The following is a 26,990-nucleotide window of genomic DNA, read 5'->3' on the forward strand; positions in this document are numbered from 1 at the left end:
AATGCAGGGCTGTCTTATGATTCCCCTTCCTCCCCCTCCTGCCGCTCTGCAACGATGTCCCACCTCCTCCTTGTTATGGCAAGCAGCCACATAGCGATGTCCCACCTCCTCTGGTACAGTGATCCAATGATAGGAATCACTGTGCCGTGTGTCATAGGAGGCGGGACATCGCTCCCGCGGCTGCACGGGACATCATCATCACAGCGGGACATCAGCATCATGAGGTGAGTGAAGTATTTCATTGAATACACCGCTAGTTTACTGTTTTTCTTTGAAATAAATATTCAAAAACATTATTGGTATCTATTTTTATTTTTGAAATTTACCGGTAGCTGCTGCATTTCCCACCCTAGGCTTATACTCGAGTCAATAACTTTTCCAGTTTTTTGTGGTAAAATTAGGTGCCTCGGCTTATATTCGGGTCGGCCTATACTCGAGTATATACGGTAAGTCTCTAATATAGAATGTTAAGCGATTGGATCAATTTAACAGAGGATAGAATACTCAATATTGAACGGTATGATTTGGTATATAGTTGCTTATTTGCAAATAATAAAAAGGTGGATAAGAATATTAAAAGTCATATTCTAAGGAATGCCTTACTGCGGGTTGGGAAAAAACATCAATATAAATTAAATGACATGGTAGACTTATAAAAAGGTTAAGGTATTCTGGACAAAAATATGATGGATTATGCAAAATGTTCTCAAAAAAAGGGGGGGGGATAAAGCTTACCCCCCACCTATTTTTTGTTATGTATAATTACTGACTGTACAGCAGTTGAGATTAACTTGACTTTGCATTTGATAACTGCAGCTAGATTGTTGGTGGCGCAATACTGGAAGAAGGAAGATTTATCTACTATCCAAGAATGGACATTGAAAATCACAAACTTAGCAGAGATGGCTAAAATATTTGCATATCTCAAGGATAATTCAAACGAGAGATACAAACGAGACTGGGAAAAGTGGATTGACTATATTAAAAATAAATATGGGTCTAGGAAATTTCAGATAGCTTATGATTACGATCAGAAATGATACAAATTGTTTATAGTTAGCCTAGCAAGGAGGAGCTAAGCTCAATTCAAAGATGTTATTAACTTTCTACTTTCTCTTTAAGTATATTTTAAACTGTTTTTGTTAAAGATTTATACCTTGTATTGGTTCTGGGAAGTCAGGGGGGGAAGGTTGGGGGGGTTGGGGGGAGGGTGGAAGGGAGTGGAGTTTACTAAGTTGGAGGAGGGGTGCTGGATGATTGTACATGTATACTGCTATTTTTTCTTTTTTATGTATATTGAAATGGAATTATAAATACCATCAACACAAAAGGGAGTTTGCTCAGAAGCTGAAATACACCAAGTGAATTAGAGGAAGAGTGGGAAGCAGAGGAGAGAAGAAAGATGGGAAGAGAGGGATAGGAGAGAGGGTGAAGGGGGAAGATGAGGTGTATAAGGAGGAGTGGTAAGGGGAGAGAGTAGAAGGAGAAAGGAAGGGGAAGTAGAGTAGAAAATGATGGAGGGAAGACAGGATGTAGAAAGGGGGAGGAGAGGGGGGGGAAGAAAGTGTCGGATAAGGTATAAATATGGTGTATGGAGAGCAGAAGAGCCAATAACTGGGTTTTTCTTTTTTTTTTCCTTTGGTAGTTGATGGTAAGATGAATTGATGTAAGTACTTAATAATACAACTTGATATTGACTATGTAATAGTATGCATGTGATTATATGCTATAAAAATGGAAAATAAAAACTTTTTATGTCAAAAATATTCATAAGCCCTAATGTTTTGTGTAGATCACTGGTTCTCAAACATTTTAGCCTCAGGGCTCTTTGCAGCCCAAAAGAGCTGTAGTTTATCTGAGTTATATCTTTTGATATTTAAAGGTAAAGGGTGCCCTCGCACATGTGTGCTAGTCGTTCCCGACTCTAGGGGGCAGTGCTTATCTCCATTTCAAAACCAAACAGCCAGTGCTGTCAGAACACGTCTCCGTGATCATGTGGCCAGCATGACTAAATGCCAAAGGCATATGAAATGCTGTTATCTTCCCACCAAAGGTGGTTCCTACTTTTCCTATTTGCATTTTTACATGCTTTCGAACTGCTAGGTTGGCAGAAGCCGGGACAAGTAGCAGGAACTCACTCTTGTTACATGGCACTAGGGATTCGAACTGCTGACCTTTCTGATCGACAAGCTCAGCATCTTAGCCACTGTGTCCCTTTGATATTTACAGTATTAAAAATTAAAATGGAGTAATCTTAAAATATTTCTTTATTTGACTTCATTGACCTGTGAAAAAATCCCAGGAACTCCCAAGGATCTCCAGACCATGCTGGTAACTCCTGGTCTACACCATTGCTGGAACACCAGTTCTTTTTTTGAAAGTTAACTCAGGCTCTACTTAAGTGCAATGAGCTCTCCAAGGTCCTGAGACAGCTTTGCTCTGTCAAGTGCAGTCCTTCTGTTGATCTTAGAAGTACTGGTACCTAGCTTTAGTAAACATTTTTTTAGTTCCTCAGCTGGGCTAAGACAATAATAAACATTTCAAATACGATACTACTGTTTTGATCTGTAAAAAGGCTTCTTCTTTTGAAATGTAGGTTTACTGGATTTTGTGGACAGTTTTTCAGAATGGTGCAGGTTTTTTTTTCCAATTGATTATATGCTAGATTTATTTATGGGTTAAAGGTAGTTTACATATATTAACAGTAATAAAACAATATAATAAGTACATAGCAAGTATATTTATAGATCTTATTCGAGTTCTTGCAGTCTCTGATAATTCATGTCTCTGATCAGCTGAAAATATATTAAGAAAAAAAAAAGGAGCTCAGACTATTGTGGCTCTTCATATATGAAGAAACAGAGGAGAGAGAGGCAACCCAGTAGTCTAAACCAGAAAATCAATTCCAGAACTATATTTTATTGAGATAGACTATAATAAAATCTTAGGACTGCTTTGCCTTCCCTCTTTCTTATACCCTAGTGAATGGGGGGGGGGAGCCTACCTGAGTTGCTTCCAAATACTGTCTTGATTCTTGGGACTTAAATAATGTTTAAACCCTCTTTGCTTATTTAATAGTTGTTGCATATTTCTGTCTTGGGAGAATAGGAGCCACTCGATCATCTCCTCAGAGACGTGTTTGGATTAAAGTTTATTATTAACATCTTTGACACTTAGCTGTCTCAACTTGTGACATTGGACTTGGATTGGTCTTCAGATAGGCTTTTTTGGCTGATTGGAGCTGACAGGTAGACTGTTTGCTGCCGGCCAGTCTGGCTATGACCGCTGCATTTCCAGAGTGTTGGATGTGCTGGGATATTTTGCAGGTGGAGGAGTAAACCTGAGATAGCATAGGAGGCTGAAGTAATCCACTGTGATTTTTGTGGCCTTGTTATGAGATTAGGAGGCTGGGGCAGTTATCTGACTGTATTGGGATATTTAACAGTGGACAGAGCTGGAACCTATCCTCCGCAAGCTGCACTGGTTACCAATTGGTCTCCAGATACGCTTCAAGGTGCTAGTCGTCACTTATAAAGCCCTTCATGGTATTGGACCTGGGTACTTGAGAGACCGCCTGCTGCCAATTACCTCCCAAAGGCCCATTAGATCCCACAGATTAGGCCTCCTCTGGGTTCCATCTACTGGTCAATGTCATCTGGCTACTACCCGGGGGAGGGCCTTCTCTGTGGCTGCTCCGGCCCTTTGGAATGAACTCCCCGCAGAGATTCGGACCCTCACCTCTCTCCAGGCTTTCCGTAAAGCCGTTAAAACCTGGCTGTGCCGGCAGGCCTGGGGTTGATGAGTTCCCTTCCCCTCTCGAATCGTGTGACTGTTGATTGACTTTTAAATTCCCTTGTACCTTCTTTGTTGTATTTTCTTCGTGCTTACCTCCCCCCCGCTGGGTTTGTTAGCCGCCCTGAGTCCCTCAGGGAATAGGGCGGCATATAAATAAAATAAACCTTCAAACCAGCTAGAGCAGTATTTCTCAACCTTAGCAGTGAAGTAGGATGGACTTCAACCCCCAGAATTCCCCAGCCAGCAAGGTGACTGAGAAATTCTGGGAGGTGAAGTCCAGATATCTTCAAGTTGCTAAGGTTAAGAAACACTGAGCTAGAGGATAAATCAGCCAATTGAACAGGCTGGAAGCCATCAATAGATCAATGTGCTTGCTATCCTTCTCAACTTGTGCTAGTGCTGACAAACCTGGGAACCAGAGGATGATTGAGGGCAGACACGGGTTACACCAGGCTTGCTACCATATTGGCTGCATTTATGGTCTTGGTGCTGATTGCCCCTGTTGAGCTGCATTGTATTTTCATCTCTTTGCTGCTGTTCTCCATCACACAGGCAGATGACTGGATGGGACCTCCAACTGGAGTGGCCAACCAAGACTTTGGGACTTGTATTATTAATGGTGGCAGGCTGGGATGGATAGCAACAGATGGCAATCTTCTGTGGACTCCTTTCTTCCCCCCCCCCCCGCTCCCCTCTGCAGAGCTTTTCTCTGATAGCTCGAAAGCTTATTTTCCTCTCAACTTTGTCTGTCAGCTAAGTGCTTTGTTTGTATGTTCCCCCCCCCCCTAGACTGAGAGCCTAGGAAAGGGATTAACTGGGTAGAGTGGATAAGAAGGGGTCCGTAACCAACGGGTGAGAATGGCTGGGGAGGGTTCCCTTAGGTATTAAGCTGAATATATCTTTATATGTTTGTGTATGTAATTCTTTGCTGAGGGGGGCAGGGGTGCTGAATGCCTGTGAGTGCTGAGAGCCAGTAAAGCTGAAGCACCTCAGAATGCTTGGTTTTCTCCCTGGGATAACTGTAAGTGATTATTATGGGAGGTCCTGGGCCTTTGAAGTTGGAAGCTTTGGAGGAGGAGATGCCATGGCCAGTGTGTGTGTGTGGGGGGGAACCTGGAGGGCCATAATACTGTGGTGGTGATAGACATGGGAAGATCTGGTGAGAAAAGAGTGGGCTGCTCCGGGGAACACAGGACCAATGTTTTATACCTGTTTTGCATTCTAGCTTCTTTGTCTCCACCCCAATACCATCTGAAGCCCTGGCTTCTGGATGTTTCTCTTAAATGTCAGGTCAGGTTGTAATAATGTCTCCCTCATCTGTGATTTGTTTGTGGTTGAGAGGACCAATGTGACATACATATATACTGAGGCTAGACCTTGAAGGGGGGGGGGGGTATCAAGCTACAAATGTAGCCACAGCCCAGAAGTTAGGGCAGGGATGGTGGTATGGCAGTTGTCATCTGAGAATTGTTTACATCTTTCAGGGAAGTGTTCTATAGGTTACTGAATGTGAGGCTCTGTTCATTAAGTTTGGCTTTGGGGATCAGTTGGGATCTTTGCATTTGTACCAACCTCCCTGCTGCAAAGCAATCTATTTGCCTGAGCCCTTTGATTTCATCTGTGGGTTGATGGTGGAATTCCTCAACCTTACGTTCTTAGGAGACTTTAATATGGCTTTCCTGGAGGTAGGATTTAAGGTGTCTCTAGAGTACTTTTTCCATACACAAATATGTAGCTTTGGATCATTTTCTTCAATGAATCAATGTTCATATTTTATGCAGAAATATTGAAAACTTAAGATTTGTAGATTTGTAGATTTATTAACATTTATAGGCCGCCCTTTTCCCTGAGGGGACTCAGGGCGGCTTACATAAAATCAAGGGAGGGGTATGCAAACAATAACGTAGACAAACATAGAATAAAATAATGAGCAACATTCATTCATCATTCGGGAGGGGCAATTATCTTTGTACCCAGGCCTGACGGGCTAGCCAGGTCTTAAGGGCTATGCAGAAGGCCGGGACGGTGGTGAGAGTACGAATCTCCATGGGGAGATCGTTCCAAAGGGTCGGAGCTACTACTGAGAAGGCTCTCCTCCTTGTAGTTGCCAGCCGGCACTGGCTGGCAGATGGAACTCGGAGGAGGCCCAATCTATGAGATCTAATTGGCCGCAGGGAGGTAATTGGCAGAAGGCGGTCTCTCAAGTACGCAGATCCACTACCATGGAGGGCTTTATGGGTGACTAGTAGCACCTTGAAGCGCACCCGGAGATCAACAGGTAGCCAGCGCAGCTCGCGGAGGATAGGTGTTATGTGGGTGAACCGAGGTGCACCCACGATCACTCGCGCGGCCGCGTTCTGGACTAGCTGAAGTCGCCGGATGCTCTTCAAGGGCAGCCCCATGTAGAGCACATTGCAGTATTCCAGCCTAGAGGTCACAAGGGCCCGAGTGACTGTTGTGAGGGCCTCCCGATTCAGGTAGGGTCGCAACTGGCGCACCAGGCGAACCTGGGCAAATGCCCCCCTGGTCACAGCCGTCAGATGGTGGTCAAAAGACAGCTGTGGATCCAGGAGGACTCCCAAGTTGCGAACCCTCTCTGAGGGGTGTAGAATTTGACCCCCCAGCCTGAGCGATGGAATACTGGTCGAATTATTGGGAGAGAAGCACAACAGCCACTCGGTCTTTTCCGGGTTGAGTACAAGCTTGTTAGCCCTCATCCAGTCCATAACGGCCTCGAGGCCTCGGTTCATCACGTCCACCGCTTCATTGAGTTGGCACGGGGCGGACAGATACAACTGGGTATCATCCGCATATTGATGGTATCTTATCCCGTGCCTGCGAATGATCTCACCCAGTGGTTTCATGTAGATGTTGAATAGTAGGGGGGATAAGACCGAACCCTGAGGCACCCCATATGTTAGGGGCCTAGGAGTCGATCTCTGCCCCCCCCCCACTAACACCGACTGCGACCTGTCCGAGAGGTAGGAGGAGAACCACCGCAGCACAGTGCCTCCCACTCCCACCTCCCGCAGTCGTCGCAGAAGGATACCATGGTCGATGGTATCGAAAGCCGCTGAGAGGTCAAGGAGAACCAGGATGGAGGGATGACCTCCATCTCTGGCTCTCCAAAGATCATCGGTCAATGCGACCAAAGCGGTTTCTGTGCTGTAACCGGGTCTGAAGCCTGACTGGAAGGGGTCGAGATAACTTGCTTCCTCCAAGGACCGCTGAAGCTGGAAGGCCACCACTTTCTCAACAACCTTCCCAAGAAAGGGAAGGTTGGAGACTGGACGGTAGTTGTTAAGAATAGCTGGATCCAAGGATGGCTTCTTCAGGAGGGGTCTCACCACCGCCGCTTTTAGCGCGGCGGGGAAGTTCCCCTCCCGAAGAGAGGCGGTAACAACCGCCTGGATCCAGCCTCGTGTCGCCTCACTGCTGTTAACAACCAGCCATGAGGGACACGGGTCCAGTACACAGGTGGAGGCACTTACAGCCCTCATGGCCTTGTCCACATCCCCAGGGGCAACATCCTGAAACTCAACCCAGAGGTGGTCTACATCATCCTCTTGTGCCTCGGCTGGAACTGCAGAGATGGAGTCCAAGTCCGACCGAAACCGAGCAATTTTGTCCGCTAAGAATTGGGCATAATCCTCAGCTCTGCCCTGTAAGGGTTCCCCCGCTTCCCTCCTATTTAGTAGGGAGCGGGTTATCCTAAACAGGGCGGCTGGGCGGGACTCAGCGGACGCAACCAAGGTGGCTATATAAGATCTTTTCGCTGCCCTAAGTGCCCTGGTGTATTCCTTGGTGCTGATGGTTACCATTGCTCGGTTCGATTCGGACTTATCGGACCTCCATAGGTGCTCTAGGCGTCTCCTCCGGCGCTTCATCTCCCGGAGTTCCTCGGTGAACCAAGGAGGTCTCCGGGATCCGCCGCCTCGGAGGGGCCGTAGTGGCGCAATCCGGTCAAGGGTCTCCGATGCTGCCGAGTGCCAGGCAGCAACCAGAGTCTCTACCGGACTGTGGGCGAAAGTATCAGGAATGACCCCAAGCTCCGTCTGGAACCTTAACGGCTCCATAAGTCGCCTGGGGCGGAACCACCTGGTCGGTTCCTCCTCCCTACAGTGGGGGTTTGGTCTCCGGAAGTCAAGCCTCAGTAGGCAGTGGTCTGACCACGACAGGGGTATGATGCTGTTACCCCTCAGACCAAGATCACAAATCCACTGCTCCGAGAGAAATACGAGGTCGAGCATGTGACCCGCTGAATGGGTTGGGCCCCGGATTACTTGGGTCAAGCCCATGGCCGTCATGGAAGCCATGAACTCCTGCGCCCCATCAGAGTGTTCACCGAGCGACGGCAAATTGAAGTCCCCCAGGACCATCAGCCTAGGGAACTCAATTGCCAGCTCGGCTACCGACTCGAGGAGCGAGGGGAGGGCTGCTGCAACGCTGTTGGGAGGCAGGTACGTTAACAGCAGACCCACTTGACCCTTGAGGTCCAACTTTACCAGCAGAGACTCACACCCGACAAACTCCGGAGCAGGGACCCTACGAGGAGCTAATGACTCCCGGATAACAATAGCCACACCCCCACCCCTTCCCTGGGCTCTCGGTTGGTGCAGCACCTGAAATCCTTCTGGGCACATCTCTATGAGGGGGACTCCTCCCTCTGGGCCCAGCCAGGTTTCAGTAATACATGCCAGGTCTGCCCTCTCGTCTAAAATTAAGTCCCGGACGAGAGGAGCTTTATGTACCACAGACCTGGCATTTAGCGACAGCAACCTGAGTCCGGGTCCTGATTACTTGCGCCATCTGGTCTCGGAGTGGGACTCATAGGGCCGGAAGGAGGGATCTCTGTAATGTAGCGAACCCTCCTTCCCCGGTAATGGCCTGCCCTAAAGTCCCCGCCATATCTGCCCCTCCCTGCTACGACCGTGATACTCCGACCCTCTCCCTTAAAAAGCTTCACAGACTATTAAGTTTACTACATCTTCAGTGGGTTTTTTTAATCCAGGGAATATAGTACATCTTTAGTGATCAACCATTTTGTGAACCTCATATGCCAGGATTAGGGAAATTAAATGAGAATTTATTCCTATTCTCAACTGATAGAGTAAGAATTTTTGATAAAGATACAAATTACAGTGTGGAGGTCAGTTTAGGATTCTGCAGGATTTGGGGATGACTACTACTACTACTACCACCACTACTACCACTACTACTACCACCACTACTACTACTACTACTTATTTGAATAGGTAAGCCCAATGCCATCTTTTTAAATTTCCCTTTAAACTCTTTGTGAGTTTCCTTGAGGCATTGGGAACAGAAGACCAAGATCATTTCTGATCTACTCACCCTGGTTGCATAGTTTTACAGTTCTTTGGACTCTGGTCTGTGTGTGGAATTTTCCACAGCCATCTATTGCCTGTCCCGCAATTATGAAGGACATAGATGAATTACAATACCAAATGTTGTTTGCTATGCAGTATTTGGTCTGCTTCCATATACATATACCTCCCCTTGTATTGACAGCTGTTGTCCTCATACTTAGACCATGGGGTATACTTATTCCACATGTCACCAAACTAGACTGACAAAAAAGCATTTCTAGTGCTGAATCTCAGCCACAAGACTAAAGCTCATGTTTTGCTGATATAAAGCAATTGAGGTATTCAAAATTTTCTACCATGGATTATTTCACCTTTCAATAGAAATGAATATATGTAGCTCATGGTTGGATTGTGGAGTCCTTGGTGCTCTCTGTGCTTGGCTGTTGGCTTGCAGATGTTTCGTTAATTGACATGGTAACATTATCAGTACTAGTGAGTGCGAGGTTTTACCCCTGTTTATATATAGTAGCTTGCCCTGCCAGTATTGGTCAGGTGCAGTTTTCTCCTTAGTAATTCCTTTCTTAGAGTATTGCTATGTGCTTTTTAGTCTCCAGTTAACTCCTGCTTCTGGACATTGGTGCTGGAATAATATAATTTGCTGGAGTAAGTGAGTGATCGGTGATGCAGGGTGGCTGGAGAAGAGTACATGGAACCTATTGGGCTAGCAAAGCAGGCCCAGAGCCTTTGAGGAGCCGGCAGGGCAGGATGGGGTAATAGGCGGGATGGCATGCTGCAGTGTTTCTGTGGTCAGTTGTAACAGTGAATGACTACAAAGGTGGTACAACAAAGTAATTTCGGGTCAGGGTCATAAATATCTTTGGGAAATCTGCTGTAACTTCGGATCATCACTAAGTGATCTGTCATAACTCAAGAACTACCTATATTAGAACACCAGAATTACAATCACAAATTTATCAACTCTTTAAATAGCAAGCGCTAGTGATATAATCTCTTGATGCCAAGTCGTAGTTTTCATGTGTTTACCTAGCATACCATTTCTTGTTTGGACAAGCATTAGGCTTTGCAGGGTGATGAGAAAAGCTCATTGCAGGGATATTAATAGTATTTTGATCATTGTACTCCTTTATCTGGATTATCTTCTACATTAAGGATTCCCTCTGAGTCATTGTACTCTCCCAAACGCTTATACTTCCCCTTGACAAATTAATTCCTTATCTAGGTTGCTAGCATGTTTATGACTTCTCCAATATGGTTTGGTATAAACAAAACTATGCAAATAAAAAAATCATTTTTAAAAGCTATAAATGAATGTGTACATAATGCCAAACTATTTAAGTTAATTAGTTGACGTGTACTTGACATGACTTGGATTGCTCTGACATTAGTTATTTCTGTTGAAATATTTCTATCCTTTTAAAGAGAATTTTCCAGAAGTTGATTAAATTTTAAAAAAGTACAACACTGTACAATGATATACAATAAAGGAGAACACAAATCAGAAGTTATTTAACCAAGTAGGTCTGACAGTAGTGATTGGGACACTTTTTTTGTTCTACTAATGCTTCTTAATATTTCATAACTATTAATAGATCTAAAGCTATTGGCATCAAAGGCATTCATTTTGGAAAGTAAACTTTCCTTAGCCATCTGTTTAGATTGTTTGCAGCAACATTGGTGATTGAACATATGCAGGGAACCTATATCAGATTGAAAAATGCAGTATTCTGCAGCGTGCAGTAGAAAATGGCTTATGGACAGTACCCAGGAGAAGAACTTTGAGGGCGAGTTTTTCCAGCTGAGTGTTTTGGGCAGTACTTCCAAGTCTGAAGAACTCTCCCGGGACAGAGAGAATTCCAGAAATCTCTCTCCAAGGGCATCTAGACAGAGGTGATTTGCAAGAGGATTCTGGAGTGGTGCTTCAGATACAAAAGACTAGATCAAGACATGATAGTTTAATTAAATTGACTTATTGCTAAACAGCTTGTAAACAGGATTCTTCTCAATTAATGGTTAGCCCCTATCATATTTTTGGAGTATAAGATGCACCTCCCCCCCCAAAAAAGAAGGTGAAAATCTGGGTGCATCTAATACACTGAATACAGCACTTTTGCAAAAATGGATGTGCAGAGGGTTTGGAAGGCCTGCAAAATGCTCCTGGGGGCTGGGGAGGGCAAAAACGAGTGAAAATGGACCATTTTTTGCTTGTTTTTGCCCCCCCCCTTCAGCCCCAAGGAGCACTCTACAAGCCTCCCAAACCCTATTCATGCCCTGTTTTTGCAAAAAAAGAAAAAAAACCAGACCTGTTTTTGCAAAAAACGGGCCTTTTTTGCTCGTTTTGGCGGGGGGTCCCCAGGGGCACTTTGCATACCTCTCAAACTCTCTGCATGCCCTGTTTTTCACAAAAAAATGAGGCATGCAGAGAGTTTGGGAGGCCTGCAGAGTGCAAAAACTTTTTAAAAAAAATTACCTCTTCAAAATCTTGGTGCATCTTATACTCTGGTGGATCTTATACTCTGAAAAATATGGTATTTTGAAATTTGATCAGGATCTGCAGAATTCAAGAAGAATTGGCCTTAGTCCTTGTATGGCTCCATAGGGATTCTAGTCTGATCCCTCTTTTAATTCAGCCCCTAGATTCTGCCACTCCTACATCAGTGAGAGGCAGAGATAGCAGCCAGTTCACAATGGAAAAACAGCCATTATTTAAAATTCTTTTTCAAAAGGACAATAAGTCATGCTTTCTATTTCTTAAACACTTTAATTGTTTTTCTTTACTGATTTTTAAAATATCCTTTTCGGTCACAACGTGATACTCCTTTTTGAAGAATTGGGATCTTTTATAAATATTGTTCGTGCTAGACAACAAGGAGAGGAAGTGCCATGGTGAGTGAAAATAAGAAAGCTTGGATTTTTTTCAGTCTTTACCCTGTTTTTGAGAAACATAAAGACTTGAAATTTGGCAGCATAATTTTGCTTTTTTTTCTGTCATGCTCATTTGTTAATGGAATTTATAAGTCGTGACTGAGGAGCTTGTGAGAAAGAGAAGTCTTCAGATTTTAACTGAACCTGATTCGCTAAGATGCAACTTCAGACATGGGTATTATTTAAAATATTTGCTCTTTGACCACAAGAGGGACTCAACAGTCACAAAACAATGGGAAAGCCACCTCTGATTTTATGAAATTTTAGAGCGAACGAGGAACATCAAACCAGAACTGTCCAAAGGAGGGAGCCAAGCCAATTAGACCTCATGGGAAGCATTTGGTAGGCATGCTCAAAAATATATTTCAAGCAATCAAAGCAATAAGCATAAAGATTGTTATGCTAGCGATGTAACCGAATGCAAAAAGTTATCAAACCATTGGAAATGTTCCACAAAGACAAGAAACAGTGACAAAGTTGATTTTTTGAAATATTGAATGGGTAGTAAGAGTGTTCATTTATGAAGGTGATATAAACAAAATTGTCCTAATGAAACTAAAAAAAGAAGAGCTTCAGGTAAGATCTCAAGCCATAAAAGAACAATTTCTGGATCTTCATTCCAAAATTGAGTTAAAGATTGATCACATGGATCCAGCTGTTCTGAAATAAATATCTAAAGATTTTGAGAAAAAGAAATGTTTTTGCTGTTCAATAAATATTCTGAAGAAAAGAAAGATTTTATTTTGCTGATAGTGAATTATAACTTGAAAGAAAACCTTTATAAAATTTCCTTAAAAATAACTGTATTTTAAGAATGGAAACAAAATTGGATAAATTCTTCTCTTTGTTTAAAACATTTGCTTTATCGTCTCTACCAAATCAACAAGTTTTTCCATCTATTCTTCCATTGTGGGAATTATGTATCTTTCCATCTGCACATACTGAATTTTCAACACTGTCAGTATGTATGATAACAATGACCCAAGTTTTCTTTCAACAACAACCTAACAGTTTCTAGTTTCAATTTTATATTCATATAAAATATATATATATAGTGTTTATATATGTATGTATGTGTGTGTGTGTAGGTAGGTAGGTGTGTGTGTGTGTGTGTGTGTGTGTGTGTGTTATATTTATGCTGATAAATAAATAAAGGGAGACTAGTATAGATCTATTTCAAGCTATTTAGCTCTCATCAGCTAGCCATACCCTATGTTGGGAATCGAACCTGTGCTCTATTGCCTCTCAGGCAGATGTGTTAACCATTGAGCTACAAGGCTCGACTCCTTATCAGCCAGCCAGGGTGAGAGGTATATATTTAAAGTCACAACCCCTGGTATGCCCAAATATGGGAGGAAGGTCACACTTCCACTCTCTGTCTTCGGCTCGTCACAAGAGACCATCCAGACAGAAACCCAATATTTTTTTTTTACTGTTGCCTTTTTGTTACATTTGTTATATTTATGCTGATAAATAAATAAAGGGAGACTAGTATAGATCTATTTCAAGCTATTTAGCTCTCATCAGCTAGCCATACCCTATGTTGGGAATCGAACCTGTGCTCTATTGCCTCTCAGGCAGATGTGTTAACCATTGAGCTACAAGGCTCGACTCCTTATCAGCCAGCCAGGGTGAGAGGTATATATTTAAAGTCACAACCCCTGGTATTAACAATAAAATATGATGAAAAAAATTGAGGATGTTTATCAAATGCAAAATGGGGTGATTGAAACTCAAAAAACCGAAGTAGAAAATGAATATAAAGAGATTAAACCTGCTGATATTTATGGCCATGGGTTTGTTCCTGAAAATGGAAAGAATGGAATACTGAAAGAGGAACTAAATGGAGAGGTAATCTCTTCCAGAGGGCAAGATATAGAAGAAGAAAAAACTAAGAATCTATGGACTTAAAGAAAGAAATTCTATTAGCAAAAGCATTGATAATACTGCTGACAATCAAAGATAAGCTGAATAAGGAAACAGAAAGGTGCATCAAGATTATATGAGAGACCTTATAAGCAAGGAGCTGCTAAGAGAAGTCCATACAAAGCTGATCAAGAAGATGATTAGAGGATTGGCATCACAAATGGCAGAAGATATGAGATTGTTTTGTTATTGGAAAGATACAGGTTGATGGAAGAATATAATTTAAAACTAGTTAAAACTTAATGAAATTTATTGATAATAGATATAATTTAAATAAATAACTGATAATGTTACTAATGAATACAATGTGTAGTGTTATGATGAGTATAATTGGATATGAATATTGAACGGTACCCATGTAAGGAAGATTAGCAATCCCTTTGGATTATACATAAAGGATAATAATAATAATAATAATAATAATAATAATAATAATAATAATAATAAAGAACTAAGTTTGATACAATTAAAGTTTTGACTATTAGGGGGAAAATGTTATGATACAGGATATAATCAAATAAAGGAGGGATAAGAATAACAATGCATATATAGATATGGGTATAACATAAGGAAACTGGATGTAAACTTTAAATAATGATTTGGAAAGGAGGATTAGAAAACTTTGTTATTAAATATTATGGATGTTTAGCTAGAACAGCACATAAGGATTTAGTGTTAGTGGAGGATTTTAGAAACAGTAATTGAAAGGCCAGTATGTGGTTATGTATTAAATTTTGGTATAGTTTATGATGAAGGACGTTTAAGCAATTATAGTCAAATGAAAATGGAAATATAATGATGGTGACATGTAAATATTTGAGTTAAAATACTTAAGTTAATATGAACTATGTTTGTGGACTGTGGAAGAGATGCACGAAAGTTTCTTTTTTTGTAACTAGCTGATACTCTTTCTATAACATGTAAAGAAGGATGATGTGTTTGATTTAAATTAAAAATAAAAAAAAATATTTAAAAAAATCTTCCACAAAAGGGGTCACTCAGAGGCAGTTTTGTCAAAAAACATTGTTATCTCCCTTTGCAAAAGTCAACAAGGTTCTGAAATGAATCACATCCTGGGCTGCAGGGAAATTTCTAAAGCAGTCCTGGAGTCCATTGAGATTGATAAGACGCCTGAGGTGACCAATTTGAATTGATTCTAGTAATCATCAGCCTTCAAGTGGATAAGTACCACTCTTTGCATCAAGGCTTTTGCAATACTTCAGGGCTACAAATGGATACAAGTCAGCCAGTGCTTAATAACTTAAGTGTATTATCCTATCAGGACTCCTGGCTTATATAAGTTTCAAAAATAGAAACACACATCCCAAGGTGGAGTTTTATATATTTATACATTACATTTATTAATGTATAAAGAAATTGTTTCATTTAAGAAGTAAAAAGTATTACAGGATATTCATTGCATGATAACATGTTTATTCCATATTGATGAATTTTTGGGAAAAAAGAAAATTCTCCTGGGTTGTTTTTTTTTTTTGCTTTAGAAATGAAAAAAATAAAACAAAGATATATGTTTTTGCAAATGAGCTAGATATATGAGGGAAATATGTAGGTTAAAAGAGTGAATAAAAATGTGTTTTTTTAAATCAGGGATGCACATTCTTAGATTTGAATGTACTTTCATATTGAGTCAGTTTTCAGATTGATATGAAATGTAGCAGTCAAACTATCAAAAGGTATATAGTCTGCCATTCTTCCCAAAATAGACAAGCTCTTCTCCTTTATGTTGAAAAGAAAACTAGAACCTTCCCATTCTAATTTGGCAATATATAAATATTCAGTTTGAAAGTACAGTACTCAGTGGATTTTTTGTCTTGTTACGTTAAACTTCTTCCTAATACATTTTCCTAATAGAAATAGAAATAGCATCTAGACTTATATACCATCCCCATAGTGCTTTACAGCACTCTGGGCAGTTTACAATGTAAATATTATTTGCTTATTGCCCCCAACAGTCTGGATCCTCATTTTATCAATTTCGGAATGATGGAAGGCTGAGTTATCCAGGAGTCCCAGCATAATCCCTATTGGTCTCTGAACACGCTTCAAGGTGCTGGTTATTACCTTTAAAGCCCTACATGGCCTAGGACCTGGATATCTCCGTGACCGCCTCCTGCAACATACCTCCCAGCGCCCAATAAGATCGCACAGGGTGGGCCTTCTCCGAGTACCGTCGACTACGCAATGTCGTCTGGCGGCTCCTCGGGGGAGAGCCTTCTCTGTAGCTGCCCCGGCCCTCTGGAACGATCTACCCCCTGAGATCTGGACCCTCCCCACTCTCTCGGCCTTCCGTAAGTCTGTTAAGACCTGGCTGTTCCGGCAGGCCTGGGGCTGTTGATCTAGATTGACCTTCAGCCCCATTAAGATCGAGTGTATGTTGTGCCCTTCTTTTAACTTGTTTCTGTCCTGTGTTTTAAACTTTTTAAAATGCTTTTAAACTGTTTTTATGTAAGCCGCCTGGAGTCCTTCGGGATTGGGCGGCATACAAATCTATTAAAATTGGAAATTGGAAATAATCAAACTCCAGACTGTGAGCAGAGTTTGCCTGCAATACTGCATTTTAATCATTGCGCCATGAGGACTACCCTAATCCTAATCAGAACTTGTTTCTGAGTTAAACCTTGCTAATCAGAACTTGTTTCCAAGTTTAATAATTTCTAATCCGGGCTGCTATTAGAAAGCAATAATTTTAACTACCTTACTCCCTCTACTACAAAACAGCCTTGCTTTACAGTTATGGCCTCTGGACATAGTGAACTAGCCTCTTGCTGTGCAACTCAATGCTGAATGGATTGCGAGTATGTTGCTTCAGCATAAGAATCAGGTAGCCTGCATCTACTCTGATTATTTTGCTCAATCACCTAGAAGATATAGGAAATGGGATTTAACTGTGGACTCTTGAAAGATGGAGTTGCAAAATGGTCTATTTCTATTATTGCCTCTATTAACCCTGCTCTGGACAGTTAAATCTATTTTCTATTAAACTAAGATCTGCCTTTTTAAGACTGCCAGAAAAACAACAAGATAAATTGTAAAATGCTGTATAGGCATTTATAGCTGCATGCTTCAACATTATTTTAAAGAGAAATGTTAGTTGGAATGAACTAGCTTTACTTGACCAGTTTAAAGATGTATGTGCAAGATGACCCATTTCAGCAAGGCACTCCAGATACCTTGGAGGGGGTACATAATTATTCAATGCTGCGTATCCCTAGATGGACAGCAAGAAGAACTAAGGCAAACAGCTGATGAAAAGCCGCTCTGTGTTTCTTCTTTCTTTCACATCAGCTTCTTCAGTGGATTGTTATTGTTCAGTCACTAAGTCATGTCTGACTTCCCAATTCTACGAACCACAGCATGCCAGGACCCTTGTTCTGGTGATTAGTGATTAGGGACATCAAAGTGAGAGTGCAGGAGTTTTACAAAACGTACTTTTTCCCTGCCTGTATCCTCTGAACAGGGTTTGGAGTAAGGAGGAGGCCTGATATTGAATGAGGATTAGACATCCATTCTCTGCCTTATTCCTATTTTTAACTGATATGGACTAATCTAGAATCAACCTATAACTAAGTTAAACTTAGATCCTAGAACTAAGCTAAAAACAACCGAGAACTAAAGAGAAATTAACTGACAGGACAATTAATCAGTGGAACAACTTGCCTCCAGAAGTTGTGGGTGCTCCCAACAATGGAGTTGCAAAAGTTGTAGGCAGGTGTGAAAAAAATGCTGTAAACAAAGAATGCTTTCAGAAATATAAATAACGATTGTTTATTTTTGTCAATTTTCAAAATGCAAAGTGAGCGAACAAAAGAAAAATCTAAATCACATCAATATTTGGTGTGACCACCCTTTGCCTTCAAAACAGAAGCAATTCTTCTAGGTACACTTGCACATAGTTTTTGAAGGAACTCGGCTTGTGGGTTGTTCCAAACATCTTGGAGAACTAACCACAGATCTTCTGTGGATGTAGGCTTTCTCACATCCTTCTGTCTCTTCATGTAATCCTGGACACACTTGATGATGTTGAGATCAGGGCTCTGTGGGCGCCATGCCATCATTTTCAGTGCTTCTTGTTCTTCTTTACGCTGAACATAGTTCTTAATGACTTTGCCTGTATGTTTGGGGTCGTCCTGCTGCAGAATAAATTTGGGGCCAATCATACGCCTCCCTGATGGTATTGCATGATGGATAAGTATCTGCCTGTATTTCTCAGCATTGAGAACGCCATTAATCCTGACCAAATCTCCAACTCCATTTGCAGAAATGCAGCCCCAAACATTGAAGGAACCTCCACCATGCTTCACTGTTGCCAGCAGACACTCATTATTGTACCGCTCTCCAGCCCTTCGATGAACAAACTCCCTTCTGCTACAGCCAAATATTTCAAATTTTGACTCATCAGTCCAGAGCACCTGCTGCCATTTTTGTGCACCCCAGTTTCTATGTTTCTGTGCATACTTTAGTTGCTTAGCCTTGTTCTCACATCAGAGGTATGGCTTTTTGGCTGCAACTCGTCCAAGAAGACCACTTCTGGCCAGACTTCTCTGGACAGTAGATGGGTGTACCTGGGTCCCACTGGTTTCTGCCAGTTCTGAGCTGATGGCACTGCTGGACATTTCCAATTTCGAAGGGTAATAAGCTTGATGTGTCTTTCATATGCTGCACTATGTTTCCTTGGCCAACCACTGCGTCTACGATCCTCAACGTTGCCCGTTTCTTTGTGCTTCTTCAAAAGAGCTTAAACAGCACATCTTGAAACCCCAGTCTGCTTTGAAATCTTTGTCTGGGAAAGACCTTGATGATGCAGTATAACTACCTTGTGTCTTGTTGCTGTGCTCAATCTTGCCATGACATGAAACTGTCTTTCACAACCTCACCTTGGTAGCAGAGTTTGGCTGTTCCTCACCCCGTTTTAAGCCTCCTACACAGCTGTTTCTGTTTCAGTTCATGACTGGGTTTCAATCTACATGTGACATTGATGATCATTAGCACCTGTTTGGTATAATTGGTTGACTATTATACACCTGACTATAATCCTGCAAAATCCCTGACTTTGTGCAAGTGTACCTATGAGAATTGATGCTGGTTTGAAGGCAAAGGGTGGTCACACCAAATATTGATTTGATTTAGATTTTTTTTTTATTCACTCACTTTGCATTTTGAAAATTGACAAAAATAAATAATCATTATTTATATGTCTGAAAGCATTCTTTGTTTACAGCATTTTTTCACGCCTGCCTAAAACTTTTGCACAGTACTCTGTGTGTGTGTGTGTGTGTGTGTGTGTGTGTATCAGGGACGTGCAGTCAAGGGAGGCAGAGCCTCACCACTGTCATCATGAAAAGAAAAAAAATGTAAAAGGAAAAAGGCAATAACTGAGGTCAGGCTGAGCTAGTTCTGCCAGAGTCACCGTGGATGACTCTGCTTAACTGTTTAAAAAAGCCTCTTAAAAAGTGCCCTCTACAGGAGGAGGCAGGAGAACGACGTGCCTCATCTAGTCTGATTTTAGGCGTTTTATGATCACTCGAGCAGAGTTAAGCAAGGGTTAAAAGCCTAAAAATTCCCGACGTAGGTGAGGCACATCGTTCTCCTGCCTCCTCTTGTAGAGGGCGCGTTTTTAGAGGCTTTTTTAAACAGTTAAGCAGAGTCATCTACGGTGACTGGCAGCAACTAGCTCAGCCTGACCTCAGCTCTTGCCTTTTTCCTTTTACATTTTTTTTCTTTTCATGATGACAGGCAAGAGCAGAGTTGAAATCCTCTCTGAAACAGCTGGAAAAGGTACGTGTGGGTCGGAGGGAGGGGGAGGAATTCAAACTTCATCCTCAAGTGTAGATCCCTCCCAAAGTGTAGTTTGATTGCAGGCAGAGCCACGTTGCCTTTTCAAACACACACACACACACACACACACACACACACACACACAGCTGGATAAAACTATATAAGCCCAGCTTCACTGATTACAAGTTTGAAAAGGCAACGTGGCTCCGCCTGCAATCAAAGGCTCGGATAGGCTCCCCTCTGGCTTCTCTGCCTCTTCTCTCACCCCAGCCTGCAAGCAGGGGGTGAGTGGGTGGGTGGGCTTTATTGCATTTCAGACATTTCCCACCCAGACAGCAGGCTGCATTTGTAATGGTGGAGGTGTTTGGGGAAGGCAGCAGGGGAATGCGGGTGGGGGGTATGGCAGAGGAGCTGCTTTCAAGCCATTGGAAAATATATCCAATCCAACTTCTGTGTTTGTGTTTGTTTGAGATTGAGTGAGTGAGAGAGGGATCCAACTTCTCTGTGTGCGTGTGTCTGTTTGAGAGAGGGGGGAGGAAGGGAGAGAGAGAGGAAGGAGGGGGAGGGAGAAGAAAAAGAATGAAAGAAACTTTTTTGCAAAGGAGAAAAACAAATGCTGTTGCTTTAAATCGGAACTGAGCATGCCTGGCTGTGGAATTCTGGGAGTTGAAGTCCACAAGTCTAAAAAAAATTGAAACCCATCACTGTGTCAGTGCCTCACCAGCCATAAACCTCACCGCACGTCACTGAATGTGTGTGTGTGTGTGTGTGTGTGTGTGTGTATATATATATATATATATATATATATATATATATATATATATATATATTATTTATCAGCACAAATATAACATACATACATACATACATGTATGTATGTATGTATGTATGTATGTATGTATGTATATATCCACATGGTAGAAGTTCTACCTTGCAAGCAATTTTTATGAATTGGCTTCAGCATGGTGATGATTTTCTAAATTTTGTGGACAGCTGCTACAAAAAGAAGTATGGAATTTCCTCTGTTACATTCTGTGTGTTTTATGACACTGCAGTTCCTAAGATAGAACTGGGATCTTATCAAAAATTGCAATAGAAAGTTGGTATAAATAAACATTTATTTATTACCCATGTTTAGAGCATTTTTAATCTTAGAAACTTAATCTAAATACTTATAGATATATAATCCATCAGAATAGAACAGATCTCTCAAACGTTATAAATAGGTCCTGGTTCTATGTGCAACCTTTTCTGTAGTTCTGTACATAAAGTAGTGTGATTTTGGTGGAACTAACTATGTTGGAACTAACTATGTATTTCCTTTTTATTTCAGCTCAGATTGGGTAGAAATTATTGAGCCCCGTTCTAGGGAGCGGATGTACGTCAATTTGACAACTGGAGAGTGTGGTTGGGATCCACCACCTAATCTCAGAGTTCGACAGTCTGATGAAAACCAGTGGTGGGAACTCTTTGATCAAAACAACAATCGTTTCTATTATTACAATGCCATCACTCAGCAGACTGTGTGGCACAGGCCTCAGGGTTGTGACATTGTGCCACTAGCTCAGCTCCAAGCCATGAAACGTAATTCCCAGTCTGATTTCAGGACATCACAGCACAGGAACAGTACAAGTAGTGAGGGGCGAAATACTCCTATCCAAATAACTCTTCTACAGGGTATGGAGAAGAGTAAAGACAACAACAGTCTCGAGAAGAGGCCAGAAACGGAAAGGTAAATCGTTTTCAAATTTCTTTGGGTTTTTTCCTTCATTTTTTTATAGCTATATAGTTGTGATGGCTAACCATTTTGGTGCCGAGTCCCCAAAGCATGCAAAACCCCAAAATGCAATGCAAGCGCCTCCCCCCACATGCATGTGTGTCCCCCACCTTGCCCATTTTTTGGCTTTCAGGTTGGTGCAATAGGCTTTCCAGGCCCAAAATGGAGCACAGGGAGGCATTGCATGGCGCCCCTGTGCCCCATTTTGGCTTCCAGGTTGGTGCCCAAAATGGGACATGAGTGTGTGTGTGGCCCCCTCATGAACATGTGCATCCTGTGCATGCGTATGATCAGGGAGCATGCACAGGATGCACATGTGCATGCGGAGGGACTCGAAGACCAACTGGCTGCTGTGAGGCGCGTGCATGCGTGGTGGAGGTGGGCTGAGGCAACAGCTGGCATGCCTGCAGAGAAGGCTCTATGTGCCACCTGTGCCATAGGTTCACCATCACGGCTATATAGGGAAAAACATCCTTGTTTTAAAATGAAACTCATAGGATGAGAAATAGTTTTGGCAACTTAGTGTAAAAAACAAATAGGTAAGTAGGGAGCCAGTTAGATTTAGTAGATAAGGATATAAAGTAGACTATAATTTCAAGTCCCATCTTAGCCATGAAAGCCAGCTGGATGACTTTGGACCTGTCAGTCTCTCTCCGCCCATCATATTAGGCTCAAGCTGCAAACCAGTTAGCATCTCAGAAATATCAATGGAAGGGTTAATGAGTTTCTGGTTTTTAAAAATTTGCAACCTGACAAAAATAATTTTACAGCAAATAACTTACTCTTAGTTCTTGATTAAAACAGTATTTCTAATTGAAATCACCCAAACTTCTCAGTGTTGCTGCTTGCCATAAGATTGTAGGTACATAGAAACAAAGCCACAAGTCATACTCCCTTTTTCCAAGAAAAGAATGTTATAGCCAGCTTTTACATGTCTCTGTTCCGAATCAAAGAAGCATAATAGATTTGTGGCCAAAACATCGGTATTTTTTTTAAACTCTTCTTTGGATTTTCTGATTCTAAAAGTCAGCAGATATATTAAAAAGATCTAAAAACATGCCAGATTCCAGTAGCAGCTTTTGGACACATTGGGATAAACAAAAAGAGGAATTTTGCCTATTATGCTTTGCAGAAAGAATTATTTTTTTACAAACCAAAACCAAAATAACCTTTCTGGTATATCCTAATCCTCTCATCTTAATTTTTAACACATCTCATGTTAATTTTTCCATCACAACATTTTTTCTTAATTTTTTAATACTAAAGATGTAAAACTGATGTCTCTGATGTGTTTTCCAATTTTGTACTCTAGCTAGCTTTGCTCAAATCATTATGAATTGAACAGTTAATGTTGCCTCACTAAATAATGTCAGTAAACATCTCAGAACCGTAACTAAACTTTCTTATATCTATATTATTAATCTCTTTAATCATTTTTTATCAGAATCTTTGTACAACATCACAGGACCACTGTATGTGCACATAGGTGCCCTTTTCTTTACCACACTTTCAACATTTATTTGAGGCTTTCCCAGTAATTTTACTTGCTTATGCGGCCATAATAATACTTCTTAATAATTTTCCCAGTTTAATAATTTCCCCTATTCCTCATTCATAATGCTGGATTCTTCCAAAGTGTAGTCCATTGTGTGTCAGGCATATCTTAAATCTGATTCCTGTATTTATTATATGTTTTGAATATTAGAGGACTTTGAAGGATTCTAACAGAAGATTTTCAAAAGCTTTTAAAAGTTGCAGTACTATCATCTTACAAATTCTAGTTGTTTCTAATAAATAAAAATAATGCCAGGAAAATATAAATGATTTCATTGGTTAGCAATGAATGGAGATATAGTCCAACAAATTTGAAGGGTGCTAAGATAAAAGAAGCTTTCTTGAAACCTATTTTCCTGATATCATTAGACTACCTGCAAAATGTTCATGAGATAATCACTTTTTCACCATAGTCACATTTTTTAATTTGGTTATTTTAGTCATAGTTTAAAATCTACAATGTTAACTCTTTCTAATAAATTAAAATTCTTGAAGGCAACTATAATGAAGAAATTGTATTTTTTCTAAGGCTGAACAATTAAGAGAGCTAAATGGCAGCATTGCCAAGACAAAAGATAATGTTTACTTACAATCAGCTTTTTTATTGCCATTCCCTTTATGTGATTATAGAACACTGTACTCCTTAAAAGTAATTTATATTTTCCCATTTGGGAATTAGCCTTCCTTGAATGATGGGGTAATCATTTTCATAGATAAAGTACACGACCTGAATAACTACTATAGTTGTTGATTTTGTTGGCCAATATTGCATGGAACAGTTTTGCCAAGCATATATAATTACCATGCTGACTTTAAAATATATATGTTGCATCTGGAGATAGATTAAAATAGAGGTAAATAATAATAAAGTTAAAATAATTTATTTCCACATTGCTGAAAAGGAAGGATTGATCCTCTTCCCTTTGGTAGTTCACAGAAAAAGAAATTTGATTGAAAATCAGCCAAAGATTAGTTCTTGGTCCCAAAATTGGGCTCTTAAAAGGTTGTTTTCAATAGTTTTCAAAGTAAAAGGCAATTTTTTGGAATGCTAATATCTCACATAAATGGAAAAAAAAAATCCTGGCAACTGATCTCTGCAGAGAATTGTACAGGGGACATAGTTACATTTCATCAAAATGTTTCATAGTATATACAAGTAATCCTCAACTTAGTCATTTAGTGACTGTTTGAAATTACGATGGATCCCCTAAAGGGAACTTACAACCGGTTTCAAAGCTCCAATGTCGTCTCCCCTCCATGATCAGGTGGCCACATTTTTGGTGGTCAGAAACCAGCCAACATTGACTTCCGATTTCTGGCAAAAACTGTCCCATAGCATACATTAGATTCGCTTAATGGCCGCAGTTCAACCACCACATTCATTTAATGACTGCCTCAAAAAAGATTGTAAAATTGGGTGCAGTAACATGGCGATCTGTTTTATGACCACCACAACTTATAACTAGTTGTGGGACTTAATTATGGTTGTAAATCAAGGACTACCTGTCTGTCACGTGGCTAGGTGTATTGTATGTTCATGTATGATTTTGTATCAAGCCCATGTTAAAATCACATAATGCTCAAATGTTACTTTTTATTTGGGCCTCCATCCTAAAAAAGCTAAGCATTGTCAGAGCTAATATTAGTACTCGGATGGGCGGCATCAGGAAATTCCAAAGCTGTAGACTAGATTGGGAAGTTGAAATAACAGATCAGAAGAAAACAGGGGCAAACTGCTTCCATATTATTTCTAGGGAAACAGAAGAATATATCCATTGTCATTGCACTGGTAATATTTGCAGCATATTGAGCCTGGAACTGCCCTGTCTGTTGCTTAAAGGAAAATAAACAGAACTATATAGTAAGATATTGATAAAGCACAACTGAGATAGAAGTACAAACAAAATACTAGAAAGCCTTAATATGGAAGGTTCATATAATCCATTTGAACAGCTGTCCATAACATTTTAACTATCATCTGATAATGAACAAAGGCAGCTATTCAAAACTGATGGAGCACCTGTCTAATAATCATGCATAACACAAGCTCTTTTGCAGTATATTTCGGTTTGGCAACTATGACACTATTTTTCTAACAGAAAACTGGCAAGACCTAACAGAACTGCAGATGCAGGCAGCTCTGCTTTCTCCTGTTAGTACTGGGATGCATCTGTTCTAACCTGTCAATTTGTTGCGTGAATAACTCTCCAATTACAACAACATGATAGGTTGAAAAAGCTAGTAGAGAGCAACTTTGATAGAGGAGGAAAAAAGTAGTGCTTAAAATAGAAAGATGGCAGGCTGACAATGTTGTGCAAGTAAAAGCTTGAAAATTGCCTTTATTCCAAGATTTTTGAGAGGTGGAAATTCTTAATATAGAAGCTCCCCTATATAAGATAAGCAATACACTGTCTGTATAATTTATTTTTATATCTGTTTTTAAGAACATCTATCAGATAGTTTAAAAATCAGCAGCTTGAAATGGATTGTAGAGTTTATAGTACAACTGCAAGCCAAAAATTGTAAACATTTGGAGAATCGGGTGACAGTTTGTAGAAATGCTGCACAATCCTTTTTACCTCAAAATGTTTTCCACCTACCTTTAATATTTTCTTTTTCTCAGCACAAACTTAGACAGTGGAGTTTTGTCCAAAATTCAAGAAGATATTTGTAACACATACCCAGTTTGTAATGTAGCACAACAGTGCCATCTAAAGTATCTGGTAAATCATCTCATGCTGAAAAGCTCAAATAGAGGGAAATCGTTTTTTTATTTTTCTCCAAAGCTCTCCCATACAATTCCTTCTAAAACTGGTCCTGCTTATCATTTAATCATAGAATTGCTCAGCCACTAGATAATTTCTGAAATTATGTTTAGACTGGTGAATCAGAGATAGAGCAATTTGCTTGATTGGGCAAAGCAGCAGTCATTGTTTAGAAAAAAAAGGCTTGCAGATATCCTTCACATTCTAATAGCACTGAAGATACTACTTGGAGCGGGGGAGGAGGGGAGCAAGACTTTCTTCTGAAATCCTTGATCTTAAGTACATACAGTAGACAATTCCATTACTCCAACGGGATGCATTTTATTTGAATTTTGTGTATGCATGTAGTTGTTAACTTCTCATCTTATTTCTATTTTTTTCCTTTCCTCAAATATACTTTTTATAGCTTAAGATTTATCTTAAAGTGGCTTAAAATTGTAATATATATAATGCTTATTTGTCAATGACCTGCAACATAAAATAATAAAAAGGGAATAGAATATAACAAATATAATCAGGATCAATAAAAAGAAATGATTGTTAAAATTACAGTTAAAAGGATAAAAACTAATACAAACTAACCACAAACTAAAAGAAAAAATAGTACAGAAAAAACACAGAAAGAAAAATACAAAAGAAATAAAAATAAGAATATACTAAAAAAGGAAAATAAATATAAAAAGAAATAACTTGTCTCTTCATCACAAGAAGTATAAATAATTTTAGTAACTTTAGAACCTTGATCAAAGAAACCAACTTCATACAGGTACTCCATGACTTAAAATAGTTCATTTAATAGTTCATTGAAGTTACAATGGCATTGAAAAAAAATAACTTGTGACACATGACCATTACAGCATCTCCATGGTCACACAATCAAAATTCAGACACTTGGCAACTGACTCATATTTATGACAATTGCAGTGTCTTGGGGTCATATGATCATCTTTTGTAACCTTCTGATAAGTGAAGTCAATGGGGAAGCCAAATTTACTTAATAGCTGTGTTACTAACTTACCTGCGCTGATTCACTTAACAACTGTGGCAAGAAAAGTAGTAAATGGGGCAAAACTCACTTAACAAATGTCTCACCTAGCAACAGAA

The 26,990-nt window shown here is 40.4% G+C and overlaps 1 protein-coding gene across 1 annotated transcript in view; it reads left to right on the plus strand.

The window, feature by feature from the left end:
- Positions 1-26,990, plus strand: part of LOC116509076 (rho GTPase-activating protein 39-like) — an 83,422-nt gene that overhangs the window by 36,557 nt on the left and 19,875 nt on the right. The window contains exon 2 of the mRNA XM_032217993.1: positions 21,124-21,522. Coding sequence (XP_032073884.1) covers positions 21,124-21,522 — 399 coding nt within the window. The remainder of the gene's footprint in view (positions 1-21,123; positions 21,523-26,990) is intronic.

This window comes from Thamnophis elegans, chromosome 5 (genome assembly GCF_009769535.1).
Source record: "Thamnophis elegans isolate rThaEle1 chromosome 5, rThaEle1.pri, whole genome shotgun sequence".
In the NCBI taxonomy this organism is placed as follows: Eukaryota; Metazoa; Chordata; class Lepidosauria; order Squamata; family Colubridae; genus Thamnophis; species Thamnophis elegans.